The 24,069-nt window shown below is 38.0% G+C and overlaps 2 protein-coding genes across 2 annotated transcripts; both read left to right on the top strand.

Annotated features, from left to right (window-relative positions):
• The first annotated feature begins 6,235 nt into the window (after positions 1-6,235).
• LOC144667187 (uncharacterized) lies at positions 6,236-9,976 on the top strand. Its single transcript, XM_078528595.1, has 3 exons — positions 6,236-6,623; positions 7,270-7,865; positions 9,725-9,976. The coding sequence occupies exons 1-3, from the start codon at positions 6,236-6,238 to the stop codon at positions 9,974-9,976; spliced, it is 1,236 nt and encodes a 411-aa protein (XP_078384721.1).
• A 7,937-nt stretch (positions 9,977-17,913) lies between these two features.
• LOC144628343 (nuclease-like) lies at positions 17,914-22,988 on the top strand. The gene is made up of 3 exons (XM_078486444.1): positions 17,914-18,127; positions 20,857-21,207; positions 22,415-22,988. The coding sequence occupies exons 1-3, from the start codon at positions 18,028-18,030 to the stop codon at positions 22,963-22,965; spliced, it is 1,002 nt and encodes a 333-aa protein (XP_078342570.1). The 5' UTR covers positions 17,914-18,027; the 3' UTR covers positions 22,966-22,988.
• The last annotated feature ends 1,081 nt before the right edge of the window (positions 22,989-24,069 follow it).

The raw sequence follows: 24,069 nt of genomic DNA, 5'->3' as shown, positions 1-24,069 counted from the left end.
AAACCAGGAGGGAGCGGTAAACTCGTCAGCTCGGTTGTCCCGAGGTCTTGGGCAATCGTGACGTCACGGCCATCGAAGCGTGGAAACGCTAAAAAATTTTCGAAAATGGCGGCGTAGCCAATGTAAGATAACACTGGTTCAAGCTGTTTTTCTACTCATTCCAGCTTCAAATGGTGTCGTGTTTCGGTCAACACATGTAGCTGTTTTCGTTCTTTCTTTAGAGGTAGGTGGAATTTAATTTTTACCATTAAATGATGCAAAAACTGCATTTCAAAGCATTTCGGGCCTAGCCTTGCGAGTGAAAATTGTGGAGGTAGATTCTAGTTATTCGCACGGTAAAATTCCTTTTTTTCTGTGATCGGTAACGTGAAGGGATGTAAAACTTGGTCTCAGAAAAGATTATACACACAAGAAAACATTGTACTTAAAAATAGCTCCGTATAATCAACAGTAAAAATGATCAGTCCATTTGGAGGTCGATCTTTGATCGTCTTGATGAACTTCTGCTCAAACTGTTCTGTAAAAACTTACAGAAAACAAGAATATTATCACAAATATGATTAAATAAGGGGGTCACAGGCTACTCATTTTTACTGGGAACTATTCAATGATTTTAATAAGCTTCTGAATTACTTATTTTGACTGTTGTGCTAAGCTTGCAAATTCCTAGTAGCTGCTTGAGTTAATATGATTTTCTTGAATTGTATTGCTGCTAAGTGTGGAAAATATAAGTTTAATATTTTGTCTGAAGTTTTATTTGGCCAGGTACTGACCTGGTGATCGACTTCATTGAATTAGTCCCACAAATGTTTGTGCATCCTTCTATTGCACATTGTACACTTCCTTCAAGGTATGATAATAGACCAAAAATTAATGTTTTCACCCAAATTAAATGTTTTAAATTGATGTTTTTCACAAATCTTTGGACAAATTTACATTGCATTAATTTACATCATGAGATCTAGACCTTCGACTATTTTTTGCAATAATGCTAACCTTCTTCTGCTCCTCCTACAGGACACGACATTCTTGGAGGATGTTCCCAGTTCCCTGTTCTCTTCACAGATAAAAAGCAAGGGAAAGTCAACTGGCAACCACATTTCCCTGATATGTTTCTTATCAACCCAGGGCTTGAGACTAACAGTAGCCAACTAGCCAAAGACTACTAAAATTTAGGTTTGGGCTACCAGGTTTAGCATTCCTACTAGCCATTTGGGTAGTGAAAAACTCGGAAAAGTCAACTGTTCTTGATAGAAATCAATATGTCTGAATAGTGAAAAATTACTTTTGGCTAGTAAAATCTGACATGTCACTAGCCAGTAAACCAGTGAGTTTAAAAGTTAGTGTCAAGCCCTAGGCCTGTCAACCTCAACATCTTCATCCAGTACATTCAACAATGCTTGCTGGAAAAGTTCAGATAATTTGATATTATGTATTAAAATGCTTGTCAATTATGTCTTGAAAGTAAATATGAAAATAATTTTGGAGTAAAGTTTCTGGTTTTACAAATATATTCAAAGCAAGATCACAGGTTTACCACCTGAGCAAGATAATTTCTTCCTCTTGTCCTGTTGCTCCAGGGGATCACTCCCTTCCAAGATCTATTGTTAAACATTTAAATATATTATCACTTTCTATGACATTCATGGATTAGAGCATTTTTCTAATTAAAAATATGTAACAGAATTTGCAACATTTGTTACCTTTGCCTTTCTTCTGTAGAAAAGTGGCTCTCGCTTGTAAATCGTTTGAAAAAGGCATTGACAGGCTTACACAGACTCCCCTATTGTGGTTTCACTTTAGCGATGCACAAGCCTTTAAAGTTTTGCTCTGACAAGTTTGTCTTTGAGTGATTTACCTCTTTTGTATGATAAAATCGGAGACGTTTTGTAAATTGTTTTCAGCAGTGGCTGATTTTGGATGAGACCCCAGTGTTGCATCAGTATTTGTGTAAAATGTTTAACCCCTGGGTGATACGTTGTCACAAAAGGCATTATTTTGCATTTATGTATCAGTCAATTCCAAGTGAGATCATGCCCCCCCCCCCCTTCCCGGCAAACCCCCGGGTATTTGACTTTTTTCAAAATGTCTGATCAAATTCCCCACTATGTGGGCCAGTTGCACGGTCACCCGGTCGGGGCTGAAATGTCATTGTGAAAACTGTATTAAAAATTACTCTCTCCAGTTTCACTGCAATGTTTTTGTCTCTTTTTCTGAGTTTGCAAAGTTTCTGCCATTTTCTTCCCTGGGCTTGTTTTCCCTTCAATGAAAGAAGTTATTTAATTATTGTGTTTTGTGGGCAATTACACATAAATACATACAAGGGACAGAAAGATTTTCAATGAGGGGAAAGAGTTGGCTGAGAACAAAGATTTTTATTTGCCTAAAATTATTATTATAATTATTATTATTATCGTATCTATAACAATATTCTTGATTTTGATTGGTTCTTCGTGTGCCTATTTGTTGCATAATCATATGGGTGTCCAATTACAGGTACCAATTTGAACAACTTCAAATTGGATACCCCCTATGGCATTCGCGCATCAATTACGTTTTGAAATAACTTGCCTGATTAATTTGAATTGTACACCACTCAGTCTAATTACTATTAGTTATCATCATTTTATTTTTTTGGCAGAGGGGGTGGGGGGCATGGTAGAATGAGCACCTTACCCCCACAAAATGGGACACCCCAGGGATTTGTGAGTTTGTTTGAGTATAAAATTATATTAACAGCAATGATAATGATACAAATTTAATTGTACCCCACTAACCTTAGCATCATTGTTATGTAGATACTGTATTTTTTTCAGTTGGTTGACTAGTTTGCCTTTCTTTTTGTTTATGGCCATCCTTTTTTGAATTAGTTTGCATTACAATAATGCCTGGGCAATAACATATCCATGGGTATAAACAAATGTGCATAAAAATGATGAAAACATGCACATTTTTATTGTAGTATGTAGTTGGAAAGGCCCCAGGCATAATAAATCTGCATTACAAGAATTGTTGATAATTTCCCAAGGAATGAAAGAAGTTACAAAGTGGGTCAAATCCTAATAAAGTCTCAAGTATGGATGTGAAATGACCAAAACAGATATGTTTACATCCAAGTATTCTGACAAGCAGCTAATTCTGTCTTCTACCTCTATCTGCTGTTATGCACCTTCTAAATGGGTTTGCTGTAAAATATTCAAGTTAAACCAAGGTTTGCCTAAATCGTGTTAAATTATTTAGGGCCGGCCTTCAATATACTTGTCATTTCGGTCAAAAAATATATTTGAAGTTTGCAGCCGAGATGAACTGAACGATGCGGACGCCCGAGGAAACAGCTTGAGAACAATTTTTAATAAACAGGACGAATTTTGGTCTAAAACCATGTCCATGTGTTAGTAGCCTTTAAGAATTGCAAATGGTGCTTCTATTTCTGAAGCTACTTTCTGAAAAATTGGCTCTGGGAGCAATTCTGTCGTTAACTATACGGCTGCACCAGCTTAAACGAGTACGGTGGCTTATCGATCTCCCACATGCATGGTATGGATAGTTGGATACTATATCTTATAAAAAAGTTTTATTGGTTAAATCACTTACCAGTTCAACATATTGGATCTTTTAGGTTCTTCCTGATCTTGTGAAAACTTCCTACGTCTCTTTATAAAGTCGATCGATGTCTTTTTGTAAATATATTTGTTTTCGAGGGAAGCTCGCGTCAGCCTCCCGCAATAATTTGATTTTCCTCGCCGAGTACGGTGGATTTACTTTTTTTAGATTATTGTAAGGATTTTTTAGAAATATTGGACAAATCACAACGGCAAATGTAGACTTAACAAGCCGTGTTTTGGCTTATGGGTTTGCATTATAAGCGCTTTCATCATTTTTGTGCCTATTTCTTCATTTGCTTTTTCGCGGCAATCACGCAAACTACGCAGCCATTACCCCCAGTGAGCTGTGATTAAAGTCACTGATCATTTTAAGAAAGCTTTTTAACGATTTAATGTTTTCGGTCATTTAAAGTTTTATATTTTTTCAACATCATATCGTTCTCTCCGTGGTGGATATCTTTGGGTTTGAAAGATATCGGCCTTGAAATAGCGCAACATCGTAACATTTTGATCACGATCCCTATCGATCGATCACGAAATTTTTTGTTTTAATTACTTCATGGCTATGTGTTTTAGCCAAATTTGAACCTAAAAGGCTTACTCGTATATAAGATTCGGCATATCAACGATCCTTTCATGATTTTTGTTATGATTTGTTTGATTATAACCGCATAAAACACTCATGGGGAAACCATTTGTTTACCTGAGTTTAAACTTCCCGGGCCAGCCGATTCGTGACGTCACGATTGCCAGACACCTCGGATTTTTTTGCCCTTATTCGCCCACTGGAGCCCAGGCCTAAGTTTACCGCTCCCTCCTGGTATAAACCAGACTGGGCAGACTGGGCACAAGTTCCTTTGTGAAATTCTGTTCGCCACAAGTTCAAAATAAGCTTGATAAGCTTATAAATTTCATTTAGCCGAGCCGACAGCAACCAGCGCACTTCCCCAATTTCACTTTCCGCTTCATGTAATTCAAGAGCAAATGACCACAGAAAAGTACTTGCGCCCGCGATTCAATGGTGAAAAGTTACTTGGTCAGCGGTCAACTTCAAAAAAACATTCGACCTCGATGTCTTCTATATCTGAGCCCGCGATATGGTCATGTGATACTGGTCAGCGGAAAGCTTGTTTTGACAGCTGTCAATTCACCATAACATTGATGCCCAATAACAAAATGTAAGTCGTTGGACAGCCGTTGACATCACAAGAGGATGGCATGCATTGTCTCCCCTCTGGTCAGGATTACATTGGCACTCCCCTCCCCCTCCCGGAGAGTCTGTACGGACGTTCGCTCGTACGCTGACGTCATAACCAATTTTTTTCGGCTCGATGGCTTACCAAAAATTCTAAGGAATGGGGCTACGCTCTGGGAGCTCCGCTAATATTTATTCTAGAACTGAAAAAAAGACTCAAAATTTTAAGGGTTACAATGATTGAGTCTCAATTTCTTCACCCTTGCTAAAATCTGGCAAATTATTGTTTAAATGATATTTTCGCCACACATTTTGCCGGGATTCGACCTTATATTGCTCTTAGAGAACAGGGAGTCTCCAATAGCGTAGATTGTACTGGAGATATTGTTACTTTTTAACCTTTATTTTCTTTATATTCATTATACGTTTCTTTATATACATTATATTCGACCCAGTTAAACAAAAAAAAAGTTTTGAGATCGTTTTCCTTTTGGGGTTATCAGGACCATATTGCAGATAGAAATCTGACAGAAAATGAACATTCTAAAAAAATTCCACTTCCCCTTGAAATCTAATAGCTTAAATGGTTTTCTCTGTTCTCTAAATCCAATATAATTTAACCTGCTGTCATTTAAGAGGCCTATAATGTGGGCTTGGTCGTTTCTTTGTTTCGTTTATGTCAATGAAGTGGGCAGATAACCTATTTTTTTCTCATTTGCCTAAAATCGCAATCATAATTCTGATAGTTTCAATAGAGGTGTCGACTCTAATTATCTCTCGGTTTTTGAATAGAAGTAAAAAATTAGAGATTTATGGTCGTCGTTAAGTAACTCGGAAATATTGTCTGAAAACTGTTACAGGTGTAAACTTCCAAAGTGCTTCTAATGGCATCGGTACCACCCCATCCACGCCCTCAAAGCAAAAATATTTTGAATTTCTTAAAAATGAGGTTCAAAGGGTTAGGTTGTCATATTGTCAGGTAATCTATCACCCTAACACACGATTGGATGAACTATTCAATCGGCAAAATTCTTGAAAAAATTGTTTCTCATCAGTTCTTCGTAGTGGCTTTTGTTTGTCAAAATGCCTGTTTGTGCAGCTTCATTTTGCTTAAACAGAGCTCCAAGAAATACAAAAAACAAGGAGTTTCGACTATTAAAATTTTCCCGCCAAACTTCAGGCTGAGCTCTTTGACGTCACGCATACATTACCAGCTCCAAGATGGCGGCGTTCAGTTGTCGAGTTTTGGAAAAGATTTCGTAGGGTTATAGCGAACGTTGGACGCTGAAATTTTGGAGAATAACATATCTTTGTGTAAACATTTTATTGGCGTAAATAAAATAAATGGCAATTCTGGAGTGAACTTCTCCTTTAACGGTGATAAGATTCGTTTGATCTAAATAAATAAAAATGGAATGGTAACGGCTCAGCAAAAATGATTATTTTACATTTTATTCGTCAACTAGGTAACAAGAGCCTTGCATTCGGCAATAAGAACAACACGAAAGAACTCTGCGATCAAGATGGCACAGGGATCCGTAGATGTTCAGTGTATGCTTTAAATGATCCTTACCAGGAATGCTACACACAATACTTTGTAGGCGGACAACCACCAGTAGGTCTGCGCACTGGCAACCGTAATTTACGGAATGTAAGATACATCTGTCAACCACCAGCAGTGAATAATCAGCGTCCTCTGGAACACTACTACGCAACGATGTTCGATGAAGGTTATGGTATTGCGGTGTTTTCAGCCTACGTGTTGACACAGTTAACATCAGTTTTTCAACAACAATATCGCCAAGAGTGGTATCCAACCCCAGGTAACTTATTCACTTTTTCACAAATATAAGATCCCCATATTGTAAAAGGTTTCAACCTGCATGAGAGTTGATGTTTTTAGAGTTTTTCGTCGGTCATTACTGGGAGTAAAACTCCGTCTAAAGGCACTGTAATACGGATAACATTTTCTTTCAACTTTTCTCCCAGCATTGTTGCATTGCAAGTTGTTTAGTATTGTTGTGGTATTTCCACCCGTATTGCAAGTTGCGGCAACATGCTGTACAAAGTTGAACTGATGTCTGCTAACACTGGAGGTAATACGCGCAATCAATTTGCAATGCAACAATGTCGCAAGACAAGTTAAAAGAAAACGTTGCCTGTATTACTGGATCTTTAACACATAAAAAAAAAAACATATTACATAACAAAAAGTTACAAGACTGCCGTGGGGTAGTACGTTCGATATGACCTTAACAAAAAAGACAATGAACATTAGACTTGTGGTAACCTAAAACAATTTGCTTGTGCATATGTTTTAAAATTATGCCTCTTATATAAACTTTTTTCCAGACATCAATTTGTTTTTTATCAAAATTAAATGCAACCATTTGCTTTTAGCTCTCTTTCATGAAATAAAGCATTAATAATTTTGAAAGTGATGAGCAGAAGGTTTAAAATTTTTGACAGGTATCATCAATCAAGGAAGCAAAGCGATATACCGGAATCAACGATATCATAGAGGTCACTTAGTCCCAGCAGAGACTCTTTCGAGTTCTCAGGAGCGCTGGGATTCCACGTACACATACACAAACGGCGTCCCGCAGCGGCCAGCTTTTAACACTGGCATGTGGTACAAGTTTGAAAGTAGAATACGTCGATATGCTAGAGAAACATGCAAACGACTACACCAAGGACAGCCAGCTGGAACTTTGTTTCTTTTAACCGGCACTTCTTTGGCCAGAATTCAACAGCAAGAGAACAACCCTCCACAGCCAAACGTTAACGTACCCGTCAACAGGCTTCATCATCCAACAGATCCATTCGTCAAAATAGCTATTCCTAATTCACTGTGGACTGCTGGTTGTTGCGTACGCCCAGATGGCGATGCAAGGAGTTTTGCAGTGATTGGAAACAATGTCCAGGATGTAGACTCGCGTACTCAACAAGTAACTGTAGCGCAGCTGCAGGATTTTCTTGGAGCCGACGTTAACCACCGTCATATTGGCGAACCCGACGTCCGTCTGTTTCCAGGAAATCCAGCTTGCTCGAATGTCAATAATGACGTAAACCTTCCACAGGCTCAGTAAGGAGGCTAAAGAACAAATAAAAGGATAAATCACCACCATATATACCAAGTATCTTACGAAAAAACATATATACATCAATAATAAAATAAAATAAATGCGACTGAATAAATTAACGAATGAAAATGAAAAACGTTAACGATAAGTAAATTTGCTGAAAAAATGGAATCGGCAACACTTAGCAAAACGTTAAGCTACCTTGCATAGCCATTGATTGTCATAATCAGATACATAACTAATAATAATATCCGAAGTAAAAAAAAGTTGTGAAATCTGTCATCTGAAATTGTCAAAAAATAATCTTTTGGCTACCAGTAGGAAGCAGCCTTTGACCAATTTAATGATTACAATAAAAAGAAAGGTGTTAATTCAATGCTCACCTTAACAGGCAGTATTTCACTTATATCAGTACCAAAACTTTGATTGTGTTACTTGTCAGTGCTTACAGCTGATCAAGTTAGGTTGCCCCCTCCCTCCTTTCAATGTTATACCCTTTGTGTATATATCCCTTTACAAATTATTTTGTTGGAAAGCTTTAACGAGAGACTCCCGATGTAACGATATGGCCGTAAAATAACCGAAAATATCGTTAAATCGGGGTAAAATTAAAATGTACTTTTTTTACTTTCGGCACTTGTAAAACGAACAATTTGTATTGTATGATTCTTAAACTTTGGAATTGTATATTTAAAAAAGTAAACTTTTTGATAATGTAGAAAAAAATTTTGCTTCATAGGCACTTTAATTAATTTCAGTGAATGAGTATCAAATAATTCACAAATTTAGCGTTTTAAGCACGTAGCAATGACACAGCAATGTCCTTAAACAATTTGCAAAGCATTAGAAGTTTTCAAGGTTACACGACAAAGTTTTGTGGTTTGAATCGTAAAAGGAAAACAAAACTAAACTTAAACATTTCAAGTTACGACTGTTATCATCTTTACTTATTATAATAACATGGTGCGCAGATTTCCATAAAAGTTACAGGTACATTTGGTCACAAGAAGGAGTCAAACATACTAAAATTGAGAGAGCTATTTAACGACAACTGAAAGCTGTTGACAGAAACGTTACAGCCCCGGGGTTACAGCTTACTGTACCCGATTGCTGTAATGTTATTGTAGTTGTGACTGTGTACTGATACTGTAATATCGTTATATCGGGGGAGATTTTACGTTCGGTCCGCAAAATTCTCATCGTTATATCGGGAATATCGTTATATCGAAGATCGTTATATCGGGGTTCTGTCCGATACATTTTACTGTAACTTTTGCCGGGACATAGCATATTCATCGTTATACTGGGGATATCGTTATATCGAGGATCGTTATATCGGGGTTGTACTGTACTTCGATTCCAAAGTTTGTACTGCAAATCCAAAGTCTTAACTACGGGTCCAAAGTTTCATCGACGCATCTAACGTTCTTACTACGGATCCAAAGTTTCAACCTAATCTCGTTCCCAGATCTCTTGTGGACAAAGCCGAAGGCGAAATCTGGTAAAGTGATAGCTTGAGTAGACTCCTCGAATTCTTTCAACCCTCCTTCTACCCCATCCCCCTTTTTACGGCTGCTACACAGGCTAGTCAAGTGAGAAAGTTCCTTTTTCTTGATTGGCTGCTCAATCCGGTTCTTGCCCAATCCCTTCTTTGAACATTTTGCGCAGCAAGCTTGCATGTTTAGAAATATGGCGCAGCTGCGGCAGAGGCGGATCCAGGGGAGGGGTTGAGGGGGTTGCAACCCCCCTTTGAGCAGCATTTTTTTGTTATTTTGTTTGATTCTTCCTAAAAATAGTAGAATAAAAATTGTTTTTTTAAAAAAATTTTCATTACAACCAAGAATATTCTTGATGAAGTCAAAGCTCTTGCATCAAAGCTGCAGAAACGGGATCAAGATATTTTTGAAGCTTACATGATGGTTGACGAAGTAATTGGAAACATCAAGTCTGCTAGAAACAACATTGATATCGACTTTCAAGTTTCGTGCAAAGAAATATTAGACCTTGCTGAGAAACTGGAAATCGTTGAAGCTATTCCCAGAAAGACAAGCATACAGAGGACAGAGGAATCGCTCAAACATTCCCAGTTCTAGTCCAATTGATCATTACAAAAAATCTGTGGCTCTTCCCCTACTTGATTCCCTGATAAATGAAATGCAAGACCGATTTTCTGACGAGGATCGCCACGCCCTTCACTTGATTTATCTAGTACCCTCAATCATAGTTAAAAACACCCTGGAGCTATCTGAAGCAACAGAAGGCATGCTGTTCTGGGAGAATGATCTTCCATTTCCCAAATCCCATGGGAATGAGCTGCGAAGATGGCAAACGATGTGGCAGTCAGCAGAGAAGTAACTTCCAAGCAATCTTCTATTAGCACTTAGCGCGTGTGACGAGGATGCTTTTCCAAACATCCATCGTCTTCTGCTCATTGCATGCACCCTACCAATCAGTAGTGTCATGAAACGGATCAAAACCTGCACCAGATCAACGATGTCTGAAGAGCGCTTTTCAGATCTCGCTGTTATTGCTATGCATTACCCTGAGAGATTCGAGGTAAACGAGATATGCAAGGCCTTTGTAAAAGCCCATCCTAGAAGACTATTTCAGGCTACGTTGTTTGATTAATGAGGTATGTAGAGAAACGACAAATAACTATTGATGATACTGCTGTCCCTTTCAATCATGCATAGATAAATTCCAGATTTTATACCATGCCTTCACAACTCTTTTGAAGTCTCGGGAATGCTGCAAAAGGCGTTTTAGAGGGAAAAATCGGAAACATTATTGTTTGGGGGGAGGGGCATGGTTTCGGACCCCCCTTAAGAGCTCGTGCCAGGGCACGGGGCCGTAACTCGCCTTCCACACCATTGGCGTTAAAAGTTGCTACAATAGTCTACAACCACCCCTTTCAGAAATTCCTGGATCCGCCCCTGTGCGGCAGCTTCAACCTCTACTTCTACCCCTGTAAGTCAACAGTCACTGCAGAGGAAATATATATGCGAACAGAGGGAAGTAGAACAGCCTTGGAAATAAGTTTGCCGGTTTCCGTTTTTTGGCAGGGACGCATTTCATCGTGCGGGCACATATGAATTAAACAGAACAACAAACTCCTGGCAAATGCAAAGCAGAAAACAAATCAAAAATAAATTTGCTCGTCTTTTTTCCTAGTACGGAATTGATTCAAATCAAAAATAATAAATGTTTGCTTCAAGGCAAAAGGGTCAGGAAAATCTAGAGCCTACAATAAAGATATCTTACCAAGTGAAAAAAATGGAAGCAGGTAACTCTATATTGAACCTCAATAAACAGACAAAAAGATATTAGATTTCAAGCTAGCCCCGAGGAGCTCATGCGAAAGTGTATTTTCTGTGTCTTTTCTTTAATCAATCGGTTTTACAAGAGCGAACTTACGTAAAAAGAAAGGGATCGTTGATGTTTAAGACGACGATCCTATGATTTGACACTTACAGATATATGCATCTATCGTTCTACAGACATCAGTAAGACATTCAAAATAGGCTCTGTGTGGTACACAAAGAAGCTAGTTACATTTTTTCTTGAAAATCAGCAAGAATTCGAAGTCATAATCATAACGCGAAATACGCAGCTCTTTGAAATAAAGCGGAAATTGCAATTTTTAACATCTTAAAACTAAATCGTCGGAGCAGGTTAAACTTTGTTCGACTGAAAACAATGGATAAGGGAAATATTTTAAACTATCGAATTTCAAGGTAAAGTTGGGATCTCACAGAGCTTCTGACAAAGTTTATTTTCTATTTATTTTTATCTCCTGTAAAAAGACACTAGTTGATAGCTTTAAGCTTGTACAGAAGGAACTCTACAATCGAAATCTCAATTGCCTGTCGAGTAGTTCTGGACTAAGAAGTGGGCAACGACGAAGAAGTGGACATGACTGCTGAGGTTAGATGCTTAATTGGAATAGATACGACAACGCCGCTTCGATAGTTTCGGCAAATTTCAAGAAACGTTTCGATGACTTTTTTGACTTGGGGAACTAAAAATTTATACGCTGTACTGTTCCTTTAAAGGGCGTTTCGTTTGGCGGAAGAAGTGAGCAGAAGCGTGACCTTTCAACGCAGCTAATTTAAATTCCGTGTCAGACATGTCTATAGCTCGAAGCTCGAGTCCGTCGTGTAATCGAACCACTTCAAGGAGATGATGATTTCTGTGGATTATTACTTCAAAATGTCTACAATTTAAAGGCATTCTGCTAAGCTCACTTAAGGAAAGATGTACCATTGAAGTGGAGTTTTGGACAAAGTTATAATAACAATTGTGTTCGATTCAATTGTGTGCTAGAAAAATAACCTTGGAACATGTGCTTGGTCGTAACGGCCGTTTATTAAGCTTATTGCCTTTGCGTTTTAAGTCTGATAAAATCTGAGTTGTTTTTGTTGGTTTGGAAAGAGGTTCATAAAGATAGAGATGCAGGTTAACTCGGTTTTTATAAGCTACTTACGTTGAATGTTTTAAATTGCCAAAAATAACTCTTCCCTTATATAGACGTACGTACAGATATTTGGATGTCTGAAGAATGAATTGCTAAAGTATCACGATATTTTATCAAAAGATAGATCTCGTGTGATTGGCTTAGCGTATCTTACCCTATTCCTCAACGGGGTAAAGGCCAGAATAGGACTTTTTTAAAGTCCTTCGACGCGTGGTTTAATTTAGGTATGTCACGTTTGTCACTCGCGGGCGTCGCTTCGCGACGCTTTTCGGCTGGCTACGCTCGCCTTAAGAGGGCGACTTGGTGCAAGTCTAAGGCCAGAAATGAAGTGAAAATTAAAGTAATTGGCTTATCTATTTAACACGGCGAAAAATCATAAATGTAAAATTTACGTTTTTATTAAAGGGTTCATTTTGTTTGAATAGTCGTTCGGCTAGCATTATTTGTTAACTGGCATCAAATTTCCACTGAAGAAGGGGCAGTAACCCCGAAACGTATGGAGACAATTTTCTTCCATCTGGCGCATTTCACATTTACAACTTAAATTATCATTTACACTAGTTATATGCGCAACACGGTCACATGAAATTTCGTTTCGAGATTTCTACGTTACTATAGCATTATTTGTGTTAATTAAGTTTGTTGTCATTTTTAGTTAAATTTCAAACACTTTTCCTCAATCAAAGGCTCTTCGAGCAACCTCATGGTAATTCGATGAATGAAGTGCCGACCTCCGCATTTTTTCTAAATAAGTGTCCAATAAAGTAAAGCAATCTCACTTTGCTTTATTTTTCCACGTGAGTTGCGTCATTGATGGCTCGTGCTCGCAGGGGTCGTAGCGCTATTCAGTTTTCACAACCAAAATATTTACCGGTTAGTGTATTACCTTTGATCCTTTTAAGCATTAAGTAAATTTGTTTTGTGAATATGTTTACTTTTCTGTCAGCACGTATAGCGTTATTTTTGAGCAGCGGAAAAAATTGGAGAGAAAAGATACGCCCGAACACTTCGTGTATCTGCTCGACTCAAAAAGATGAATCAAAGTCTCTTCGAGATACCGACTTTTTTGCATGAAGTATGAGTCGAAGGTTTATCCTGTGCATTGTTCTTCGAACTTATCATTACAGTTGCTTTGTAGTTTAGTTCAACAATTTCCTATCTTCGCGGAGGAAATGCAGCCATATAATTTTGTCAAAAATGGCTCGTCCGCGCCGGGTATTTATACACATATTCCTCAACATTACACAAATAAACAGTGCAAATTTCACCGAGATATGACAATTCTATACTTTAAAATTGCAAGGATCTTTCGAGGCAGTCGATTACGGCAGCGAAATTAGCAAATGAAACAACAAAATATGCGTTCGACGCTTTGTTTTTGCGACGAAAAAGCACGAAAACAAAATACGGATATTTCCGACTACTGTCGGAGAAAACATTGCGCATATAATTGCGGCGTAAACAAATCGAAACACTCAAGCTGCGTTTTGTCTAGGCTCTGCGAGGGTCGGATATCATCAAGACAGCTTCTTCGTGGGCTTAAGAAGGATTAAACAAAAGCCATATATACAGTGAATGCTTTCGAATTATATTTGAAGATGAAATACGAAAGAATTTTGCTGTCTTTGACTGAAATTCCACTCGAACTGCGTCGATACGATCGCATGTTGTAAAGCCGATTCATGCAACATTGCTGTCAACGAGAGGTCACGCCCCTAACGACCTAGGCTGATGACGAAATAGAATGGCGCTTGTAGCGACCAAATTTGGCCTAATTTTTAACCGCTCCTAAGCTAAAAGAAGCCCCCATCTCTTGCATTTGTTTTAACTTCAAAAATATCTTTGAAAAGAGCGAGTTTTTTTGGTATGGTTTATTTTTGACGTTTGTAATTTTTTAAACGATGTAAGTGCTAGTGATTATTTATTCGTGTTTTAGCGTTAGTTACGCTATCCATTGTTTGTGCGACGCTTTTTATAGATCGCCTTTCAGACACACGTGCGTTGAGATAAGAAAGCTGACATGTCACTTTTAAAATTGTTATATAACGTTTGTAAATGTGACAAGTCACGTTTTTTCCACGAGATCGCAAGTGATCACCCACAGCTGAAAGTAATCCCTTGAGAAATTAAAACAGTCCCTTGAGAAATTAAAAAAATCCCTTGAGAGTTTACAAGAATGTGAAATTTTCCCTAACATAACTGTTATTCTCCTACTTTCGCTTGTAAACAAGCAAAAAGTCGAAAAAACGGATGACGTGACACGAGGTGACGTGACGCGAAACAAAAACGTGCCGTGGATGTTGTGTTGACTAAAACACGTCACAAGGCGAGCGTAATAATTTTTTATAACAGTTTAAGCGTAACTATATGTAGTTCATAGCGCGAATTCCGTATTTTATCACAAAAATATTTAAGTGTAACCTTTGATCCTTTTTAGCATTAAGTAAATTTGTTTTGTGAATATGTTTACTTTTCTGCCAGCACGTATAGCGTTATTTTTAGCAGCGAATAAAATTTGAGAGAGAGATGCGCGTTTCTGCACGACTCAAAAAGATCAAGAACGGATGACGTGACACGAAGATGATGTGACGCGAAACAAAAACGTGCATGAATGTTGTGTTCACTAAAACGCGTCTTTGAATGTTTTCTTACGTGAATGGGTCATTGATAGCCTATGCTCTGAGGCTTCGTTGAGCGAATTCTATTCTCTTTTATCACCAGAGGATAAGTGTAAGTGATCCTCTTTCGATTTGTTTTGTGAAATTCAATTTAGTTCCCTGAAAGAGAGAGACCCTGGAACGAGGTTGAAGAATAATTTGTTTCTGATTGACATGTGCTGAATGCTTTTAAAGGACCTTTCTGTCAGCACGTTTCTCGTTTAATGATGAATTAATTGCGGTTTGATATCAGAATCCAGTGAGTGAGTGAGTGAGTGAGTGAGTGTTCGAGTGAGAAAATGCGGCCCATAACATAACCTCATCACCATTCGGTAAAAAGGAAGCGACAGAACTGATATTCCTTTACTGAAAATTTGGACAAATAAAGCAAGTTGAATATTGAAGAAGAAAAAATTGAAAGAAAAATACGCTTTCATAGAGGCTCCTTAGAAATTCCACCTTACCATGAAATCTAATAGCTTAAAATCTCTTGTCTATTAATAACAAAGTTTAACCTGCTTTTATTTGACATTTACACGCCTATAGCATGAGCTTTGTGGTCCGTGCTTTGTTTTCTTTAATTTTAACTATGTGAACTTTCCGTCAATCCGACATAGAGAAATAACAGAGAAATGGAGAATCACGGAAACTCCTTTGTCAAATTTGGATCTCACGTTAGATAGGTTATTTCGTTGCAAAATAAGGAGAAATAGTTATTACAGATTATTTTTATATGTCTAACTTAAATTTTGTCCGTTATTTTTCATTATCATTCTAAAAGATTCAAAACAGGTCTTTCGAAGATGAACAAAGTTTAACTTGCTTCCATTTGATGGTTAACATGTGCTTGCTGGTCTGCGCTTTGTTTCTTTAATTTTAACAAATAGAAATTTCCGTAATTTCAACATAAACCAAAATTCTTTTAATAGACCCGGGTTATGTCACGTTTTTAAGATTAAACCCTCTTATTTTCTAGGTTTCTGGGAGCCACAATGTATCTAGACTCCGTGTTAATCAGTAGGCAATCTGTTTCAAGCTGGGGGGAATCAGAAACTCTCTTGTTAATTTTACTCATTTTCTTGGGAAATTGAAATATTTGAAACGGTTGAGTTTGTCTTTATTTTCATTCAACTTGCATGTGTTCGTTTGTGATTTCGAATAGGTTGACCAAGCAAAGACGTGATGGAATTAACTTGTTGCTATCGGCTGATAAGCAATGTCCGAGTTTATTTAATCTTTTACTGATATATGTACGTGAAAAGCAAGTTGAAGAAAAGGCACTTTCTTAGAATCTCCTTAGAGATTCCACCTTCCCTTCGGTTTCCTGAAGAAATTGATTGAAACATAAAGAATTGCTCCTTGTCTTGAAATTTTAAGAGACTTCACAACGGTTTATCGTTTTCCATCTCGCGAATTCCAATTATTAAAAATATTTTCATTTTCCTGGCTCCTTTTTAACCTGCTCAATTTGAAAAATCAGTAGCAAAGACCTTAACTCTTTACCTTGAAACCTCCATCGCCTCCGATCTAATGAATTCCACATAAGATATAGTAGATACAGTCGAACCCCTATTAAGCGGCCACCCATTAAGCGGCCACCTCCTATTAAGCGGCCAGTTATCAAAGTCCCGAAACTGTTGTCGATATAATACTGTAAATAAAACCCCTTTTAAACGGCCACCCCTATTAAGCGGCCGCGGCCACCTTTTTCCCGTCCCGATGAGCGTTCTTCTATTGTTTTAACCCCTATTACAGCGGCCAGCAAGAATGTAATATAAATGTTTTGGCTTTCTTTTCAACAAGGTCGGACAGGCAAGAGTCTAAAAAAGAAAGTGTTGGCTGAAAAAAACATTCAAACACAGGATTATTGTCGTCTTATGTGATTTCATGATTTCTTTTCACGCTATTTTGTATTGAAATAACGTGACTTTTCTAAAAAACCCTTATGCTAATTTCTAACGAACCCCTATTAAGCGGCCAACCTCTATTAAGCGGCCAGTTGCCATTTCCCCGAGGGTGGCCGCTTAATAGGGGTTCTACTATATGAAAAAAGACCCTAAATTTTAAGAGTCTCGATCTCATCATTCTTGCTAACATCTGACAAACTATTGTTTAAAAAAATATGATTTTCGCTATTCACTTTGCCCGGGTCTACCTTATATTGCTTTTAGAGAACAGGGAGTTTCAGATAGCGTTTAGATTACACTAGAAAAATTGTCACTTTGTTTACCTTTATTTTCTTTCACTTTTGCTATCAAATAATATGCATTTGGTTTCTTAGATTCGACTCAGTTAAACTAAAAAAAAGGAATGAGATCGTTTTCCTTTTGGAGTTATCAGGAACATATTGCAGATAGAAACCCGAAAGAAAATACACATTCTCCAAAGCTCCTTAGAAATTTCACTTTCCCTTAAAATCTCTGAATAGCTTAAAGGACTTCTGTGTTCCCTGAATCCAATATAATTTAACCTGCTGTTAATTAGGAGGCCTATAATGTGGGCTTGGTGGTTGCTTTGTTCCTTTAATGTCAATAAAGTGGTCAGTTAACCTAGTTTTTTCTCATTTGCCTTAAATCGCAATCATAATTCTGATAGTTCCAATAAAGGTGTCGAATATAGCTCTTATCAAATCTCTTGGTTTTCTGAATAAAAGTGAAAAAGGAAATTTATAGTCGTTGTTAAGTAACTCAGAAATATTGTCTGAAAACTGTTACAGGTCTAAACTTCCAAAGTGCTTCTAATGACATCGGTACCACCCCATCCACGCCCACCCTATTAGCAAAAATATTTTGAATTTCTTAGAAATGAGGTTCTTAGGTTCAGCGTCATATCAATTGTTAGATGATATATCACCCTACCACACGATTGGATGGACTATTCAATCGGGAAAATTCTTGGAAAGACTGTTTCTCCTCAGTAAATTTTCAACAACGTAACTTTGTTCCATTCTGTCTTGGCGGTGTGTAAGAGACGTGTCTGTCTGCGCGGTTGATATCTCTTGCTCTCACCTAAGATGGAAGCGTTCGTTGTGAGGAGTTTTTCCTCTCTGCTCATCATTGTACTGATGGCATCAAGTGCTGTGACTGAAAAATTGTCAGTGGAAAGTGATAATGGTAAGAGAAAGATTATACCTTGTAAAATAATGCAAGCATCTTTTGTAGACAGCACCTGTTAAAATCCTGAATTGAAATGGAAAAAAACTCTATCAAACTTTACCGAAGCAGTAAAGGCAAACCATTTTACACGTTTTATTCAATTTCTTTCAAGTAGTCATTTTATTTTTTGCAATTTGCCAGTCAGCAACGGACAAACTTTTACTGACAATTTAAGTACCTTCTACTAAACGGTCAAACTTTTTCCTGTCAACTGAAGAACTGACCACTGAAAAATGACAAATTGTTATTTCTTAACTTAATTCGATCTAGAGAATTTCATATTAAAGAACGGTTTGACTGGGTTTATCTGACAACTGGTACCAAGAGGTCAACCCAATAAATGTTCTTATTTCAAAACTCATGACAAATGATTGCGTCTCGATCTCATCATTCTTTCTAAGATCGCACAATTTCTTTTTAAACAAATGACTTTTAACCAGGATCTGAATGTAATGGCTCTCTTCTATAGAAGGTACGGTATTTCCAATTAATTCATTCTTATTCTCAATTTCCGCTCACGTTGTTTAAGAACCTCCCAAACATTGCTATTTTCTGCTCCAGTGAATTACGCATCAGAAAAATATTTGAAATTTCCAAGGAATGAGGTAGATTAAAATTCAAGGTTATGTCATCCTACGGCGTAATTGGGCAATCTAGTCATCCGGCGAAATTCCTAAGCATTTTTTTCCTGCAAAAGGTAAATAGACGGTGACCATAATCGTATTCTTGGTATTGGATTGAAACTAGCTTGCAATGGAGGCTGATACGGGGGAATATCATCAAAAAGAGCTTTATGTCTCGAAATGTCATTTGCATTAATTTGAAAAGATTACCCGCATTAGCCTCCACTGCACGCTAGTTCCAGTCCAATACCGAGAATACGAATATGGTCTATTCTGTTATACATTGTCATCGGTTGTTTACTTCGGGTTGCGAGGGAATAACGAGTGATTATCGATTACTATTACCCAGAGAAGAATACTACAAAATACTTCGTGTACGCTGTCACGCATGAGAAACCTCAGTGGAACTTGCACGTTAGAATGACGTCTAAATGTGCCGTACCGTTAACTACAAATATGGTAGCCGATACGCGTTAACGACAACAGCTGGGGAGTTGCAATTCTTTAGGCGTTTTGATAAAAAAAATTATTCCACTCGCGTTTGTTGAAATGCTAATGAACGAAATAAAAAAATAAAAAAATCTTTTTCTCTACCATCTCATATCCAAAGCGCGCTCATGAAATGGTTGTTAAGTAAATAGCCAACGAGGCGCGTAGCACCGAGTTGGCTATAACTATCCCATATCCAACAAGCGCGAGTGGAATAATTGTTTTATTAAAAACACCCAAAGAATTGCGACAATAAATATCCCTGGCTGTTCTCGCTGAGGCGTACAGCTACCATATTTGTCGTCCGTGCATGATATGAGCTCAGATACCACGGCCTGTAAGCCATTCCAAGTTTTTAATTTTAGTTTTTAATAAATCCTTTATAATCAGGGTATATATCATCTTGCCGCGTGATAATATCCTATCGGTGAAATTCTTACTGAAAAGCGTTTCTTAGATATATTATTAACAACGAGTTACGAGGTGTGTTACGGTTTTACGGAGGTGTTCCTACTAAAATTGCGTGCAATGCAGCTTGTATCTCTAACTCAAATTTGGGAGGGAAGAATTCGACGTAAAAATTATGTTCTTTCTTCTTATTATTACACTGATTACGTACATTCCCGGGGGGGGGGGTACTCCCATATGTGGCCTATATAGGTATGTGCCGCCCGATAGGGTATGGTTTTTGAGGTTCTCGGTCCTTAAATAGGGTATCATTTTTGCTCCTTTTGGCAATGTGTTCCCGGTGTGATCCTTAGATAGGGTACCTATATTCTATTAGCTAAAATAAACGCCCAGCTAAACGAAAAAAATGTGTCTTAAAACTGATTTTCTGTTCAGGTATTAGTAAAGCGATTTTATAAAGATTTGTGTCTTACCGTGCGCGGTTAGCCGTTATTTGGGTCGTCACGGAAAGCTTCTCCGCCCCTTGAATAGGGTGTCATTTTTTGGTTTTGGGCCTTAAAAAGGGTATCAATTTCCGCTTTCTTTATCCTTAAATAGGGTCAGGGTTTAAGAACCTTGGGCGGCACACCCCTATCTGAAATTTATGGGAGTACCCCCCCCCCCCCCCCGGGCGTACATTGCAGGGCTGAAAGACTTCAGATTAAAGATAAGAATAGTAAGAGAAAAACTTCCTCCTTGTATTCCACCTTTAGACCTTCGGTAGATTCTACCAGTAGAAAACCTGCCCTGGAAAAGAAAGGAATTAAAAAAGCCCATTGAGAAAGCGACGAAAATTTCACAAGCGTTTACTTGTGTTTAAAATTAGATAAGTTTCAGTAATATTCGAAATAAGATTTTGAATCTGTTCAAGACATTTAGCCGAAAGCGTGCGAAAGAATTTATTTTTCTCCTGTTAATATATAACCATATGAATTAATTAAAAACCACTTTTCAGATGCCATAAAGCTATGCAGCAGATATTCCACCTTTCTTTAATTGAAGTTGACAATAATATTGCAATTTTTGACATTCTTTTTTCGGTTTTTATGCTTTATACGTTCTTGTCTTCTGATTTAGTTAAGGAAAATTCAACCAGAAACGATTATTTTACATTTTTATTGCAACTAGCCTTGAACAATGGTCAAACACCCAGCCCTAAGAACAGCACTAAAGAAGACTACAACCCAGATGTCACAAGGATCCGGAGAGTCGGTCCACTGCTGCCAGAGAATATTTCACTTTTTCCTGACCAGCAATGCTACAAACAATTCTTTGTAAACGAACTGCCACCAGTCGGTTTACGCAATGCCAACTTACAGAATATGAGGTACATCTGTCAACCAGGGAATCAGCAGACCTACTACGCCACGATGTTCGATGAAGGTCGAGGAATTGCGGTATATTCAGCCTACACTTTGACACAAGAAAAAGTAAAGTTTGTGAAAGGACGACCAAAAGATAAATGGATCCAAACCCCTGGTAACTTGTTTACATAAAGACAAAACAAAATCTTTCTCCATTTAAAAATTTCCAACCTCTATCAGCGTTATTTTTAAAGTATCACGTCAATCATAATTAAGCTGTTTTGTAGTTCATGAGGCTAAGTTGGTGGGGGGGGGGGGCAGTCAACTTGATTGGTTGATGTCTGTGATTCGTATTCGGTTTACATACCCTCCAGCCATAGCTTCCAACATCTGTCAAGCTCACTATATTAGTTACAGCTTGCCAATGGAAATAATTTCTTTGCCGTTGGAGGCTACATGAAACAATCTAATGCGACTATTTTTAATCGGTTATGGGACTTGTAGCCAAAAGGGGTAAAATTACAGACTTGTAAAGATGGAAAAAGGTCGAATCCTTATTAGTTAAACGGTTTTTAAAAATTATAACGCTAAGCACAGCTGCTCCCAGTTTTGTCGAATTATGCCAAAAGCTTTTTCAAAGTTCCCAAATTGTGCTCTTATGGTCCACGATTTTGCTCACAAATTCACAACGTTTCCCTGAAGATAAGACGAAAACATAATTCAAAAGTAAATTATTTCAACGTTTAACGCGTGCAATATTTCCGCGCGTACAGGAAGAGATAGTACGCAAAGTGGGCAAATAAAAATGCTTTCGGTACTAGTAGTTCCCAGATCTATTGAATAAGTAATATTAGTATATACCACACAAGTGAATAGTGCTTTTCGCGCGCGCTGATTGGTTAACTCGGAGTGATTAGCAAAGTACTATTCATCTCCGAGCAGCTAAAGAGAAACAAACTGCTTTTGCGCGTCGCTTTGCTTACCGAAAGTGATGTTTTGGTCTGCTAGTTATTCAACCTGTGTGGTATATACTAAAACAATTATTTACCTCAGTGTCGGTGAATGTGGTGGATATTTACCTTGCCGCTTCGCGGCTCAGTAAATATCCACCACTATCCACCTCCACTTCGGTGAATAATTGTTAAATATATTCTTTTGTTTAAGAAGGTATGCGAACGATGCAAAAGAGTAAAACTAATCTCGTACCTAGCCTCCTACGCAGACGAAACGCGTGATGAGCCAAAAGAACGTCTGCGTAGGAGGCTATCTGGTACCCAGATGTTTAAAATAAATGACAGATGGTCACTTTGAAGTAAGTGACTGAACCATTTTTTTATTGTAAATATAATAACACACTGTAATAATAACACAATTCTTACTAGGTATCAAGAATCAAGGCAACGATGAGATTTACAAAGGATCAGGATTTGACAAAGGTCACTTGTTTGCAAGTAAAACTGCATCATTTGAGTTAGAAAGTTCTATTTCCACTTTCACATACACAAACGCCGTGCCACAGCATCCAGGTTTCAACCGTGGTCCGTGGAAAGCCTTTGAAGACAAGATTCGACGATTTGGAGTACAATGCACCGGGGCGCCGCTAAATGGAGTTTTGTATCTTATAACCGGAGTTTCATTCGTTAAAATTCAGGCAAATCGAGAACCAATTAAATTGCTTGTTACCATAGCTATCCCTAATTCAATGTGGACCGCTGGCATGTGTGTGTCCCAAGATGGCAATGCACACAGTTTTGCAGTGATTGGAAACAATGTCCAGGTAAAAGAGGAAACGCTTACACAGCAAGTTACCGTAGCACAGCTGGAAGCTTTTCTTAAGATCGACGTTGGATATCATGGCCTCAAAAGAAGCCAAGTCCAACCAGTTAATCTGTTTCCAGGAATTGCAAAATCCGTGAATGTTCAACTAGTCTGAACCCCATCCCCCCCCCCCCCCCTCACCCCCCGGCGAAAGAAGGCTAAGAAACATGGAAACAGTGCAACACCACCATACACAAGAGCTAACCAAGGAACATACATATGCATGTGGGCTAATGATCAAAAACGATATGTAAATAAGTAAGAAAAAGATAAGTAAATTAACTTAACTTGAAATCGACAAAACCCTCAAATGAGCTGCCTCGTATAGCTGTTGATTTTCACTATCTGATATGTATAGCTCATTATCTATCAATAAAAGTAATTGAAACAAACTTTCTGCGGTCACAAATCTGCATAAAAAAATGATTTTTAGAGGTCTATAAAGCTTGAGCCACGGCAGATTGGTCTCTAGTTCACACTTTCCGACGTGTTTTCCCTCCCTTTGACATGCCCATCGCAAGCCTTCAGCTACTATCTCGACAGATTGTTTGTGCTCTACTTAACCTCAGAATCTTCACCACTCGTACAAACCCGGGCATTCCTACTAGCGTAAATTAACTTTACCCACTACCGATTACGGCTGCTGTCAAAGAATTTGAGCGTGCACACAGGTCGTAAGAAGGGCTGATGAGTTGCTGAAATGAAATGCACGCCAGTTGTTCATTAATGCGCGCTCCTTAACTGGTCGCCGTAAAAACGTTGATGTTTTAAAACGGCTTAGTTAGGAGAGACGCGAATTTCATCAAAGTAGCAGTTTGAGGAACACAATTGCAAAGAGACTTCTGTTTACACAGGAACGGCCTGTTCCAAGGATAACTAGAGTGTCAACGTTTTATTTGGTTTGAAGAGTTGTGTAGGGTTATTTCTGATCTAAAAAGTTTCGATCCTTCACTTGTTCGTCTTAACTTATCTCGAAGCAACTGACTTAAAATTCATAGGAAACTAAACGAGACCACTCAAAAATGGGCAAATTTTAAATGGAGGGCTATCGTGGCCTTGTTTAAACGAAAATCCAAGATTAAATAAATCTTCGAACCATAACTTTTCTGTTGAGTACTGGCATTCTTCAAAGCCGTAACAAATAAAAAGAAAACCTTACTAAAACTTAACAAAATTCGCATAATCCTGGCGGATTAGCGGAATACTACTTTTAACAGCG

Source organism: Oculina patagonica, chromosome 10 (assembly GCF_052425735.1).
Source record: "Oculina patagonica isolate OP01 chromosome 10, crgOcupat, whole genome shotgun sequence".
Taxonomy (NCBI): domain Eukaryota; kingdom Metazoa; phylum Cnidaria; class Anthozoa; order Scleractinia; family Oculinidae; genus Oculina; species Oculina patagonica.
Note: the sequence above shows the minus strand (reverse complement) of the source record. Positions and strands in the feature narration are given on the sequence as shown.

Excerpts from the sequence above, each read along its gene's own strand:
- LOC144628343 (XM_078486444.1), top strand. The coding sequence starts at position 18,028 with ATGGAAGCGTTCGTTGTGAGGAGTTTTTCCTCTCTGCTCATCATTGTA. Across the intron at positions 18,128-20,856 it reads GTCAGTGGAAAGTGATAATG|CCTTGAACAATGGTCAAACA; the intron begins GTAAGAGAAAGA and ends TATTGCAACTAG. Across the intron at positions 21,208-22,414 it reads TAAATGGATCCAAACCCCTG|GTATCAAGAATCAAGGCAAC; the intron begins GTAACTTGTTTA and ends AATTCTTACTAG.
- LOC144667187 (XM_078528595.1), top strand. The coding sequence starts at position 6,236 with ATGATTATTTTACATTTTATTCGTCAACTAGGTAACAAGAGCCTTGCA. Across the intron at positions 6,624-7,269 it reads AGAGTGGTATCCAACCCCAG|GTATCATCAATCAAGGAAGC; the intron begins GTAACTTATTCA and ends AATTTTTGACAG. Across the intron at positions 7,866-9,724 it reads GCTCGAATGTCAATAATGAC|AATATTCTTGATGAAGTCAA; the intron begins GTAAACCTTCCA and ends ATTACAACCAAG.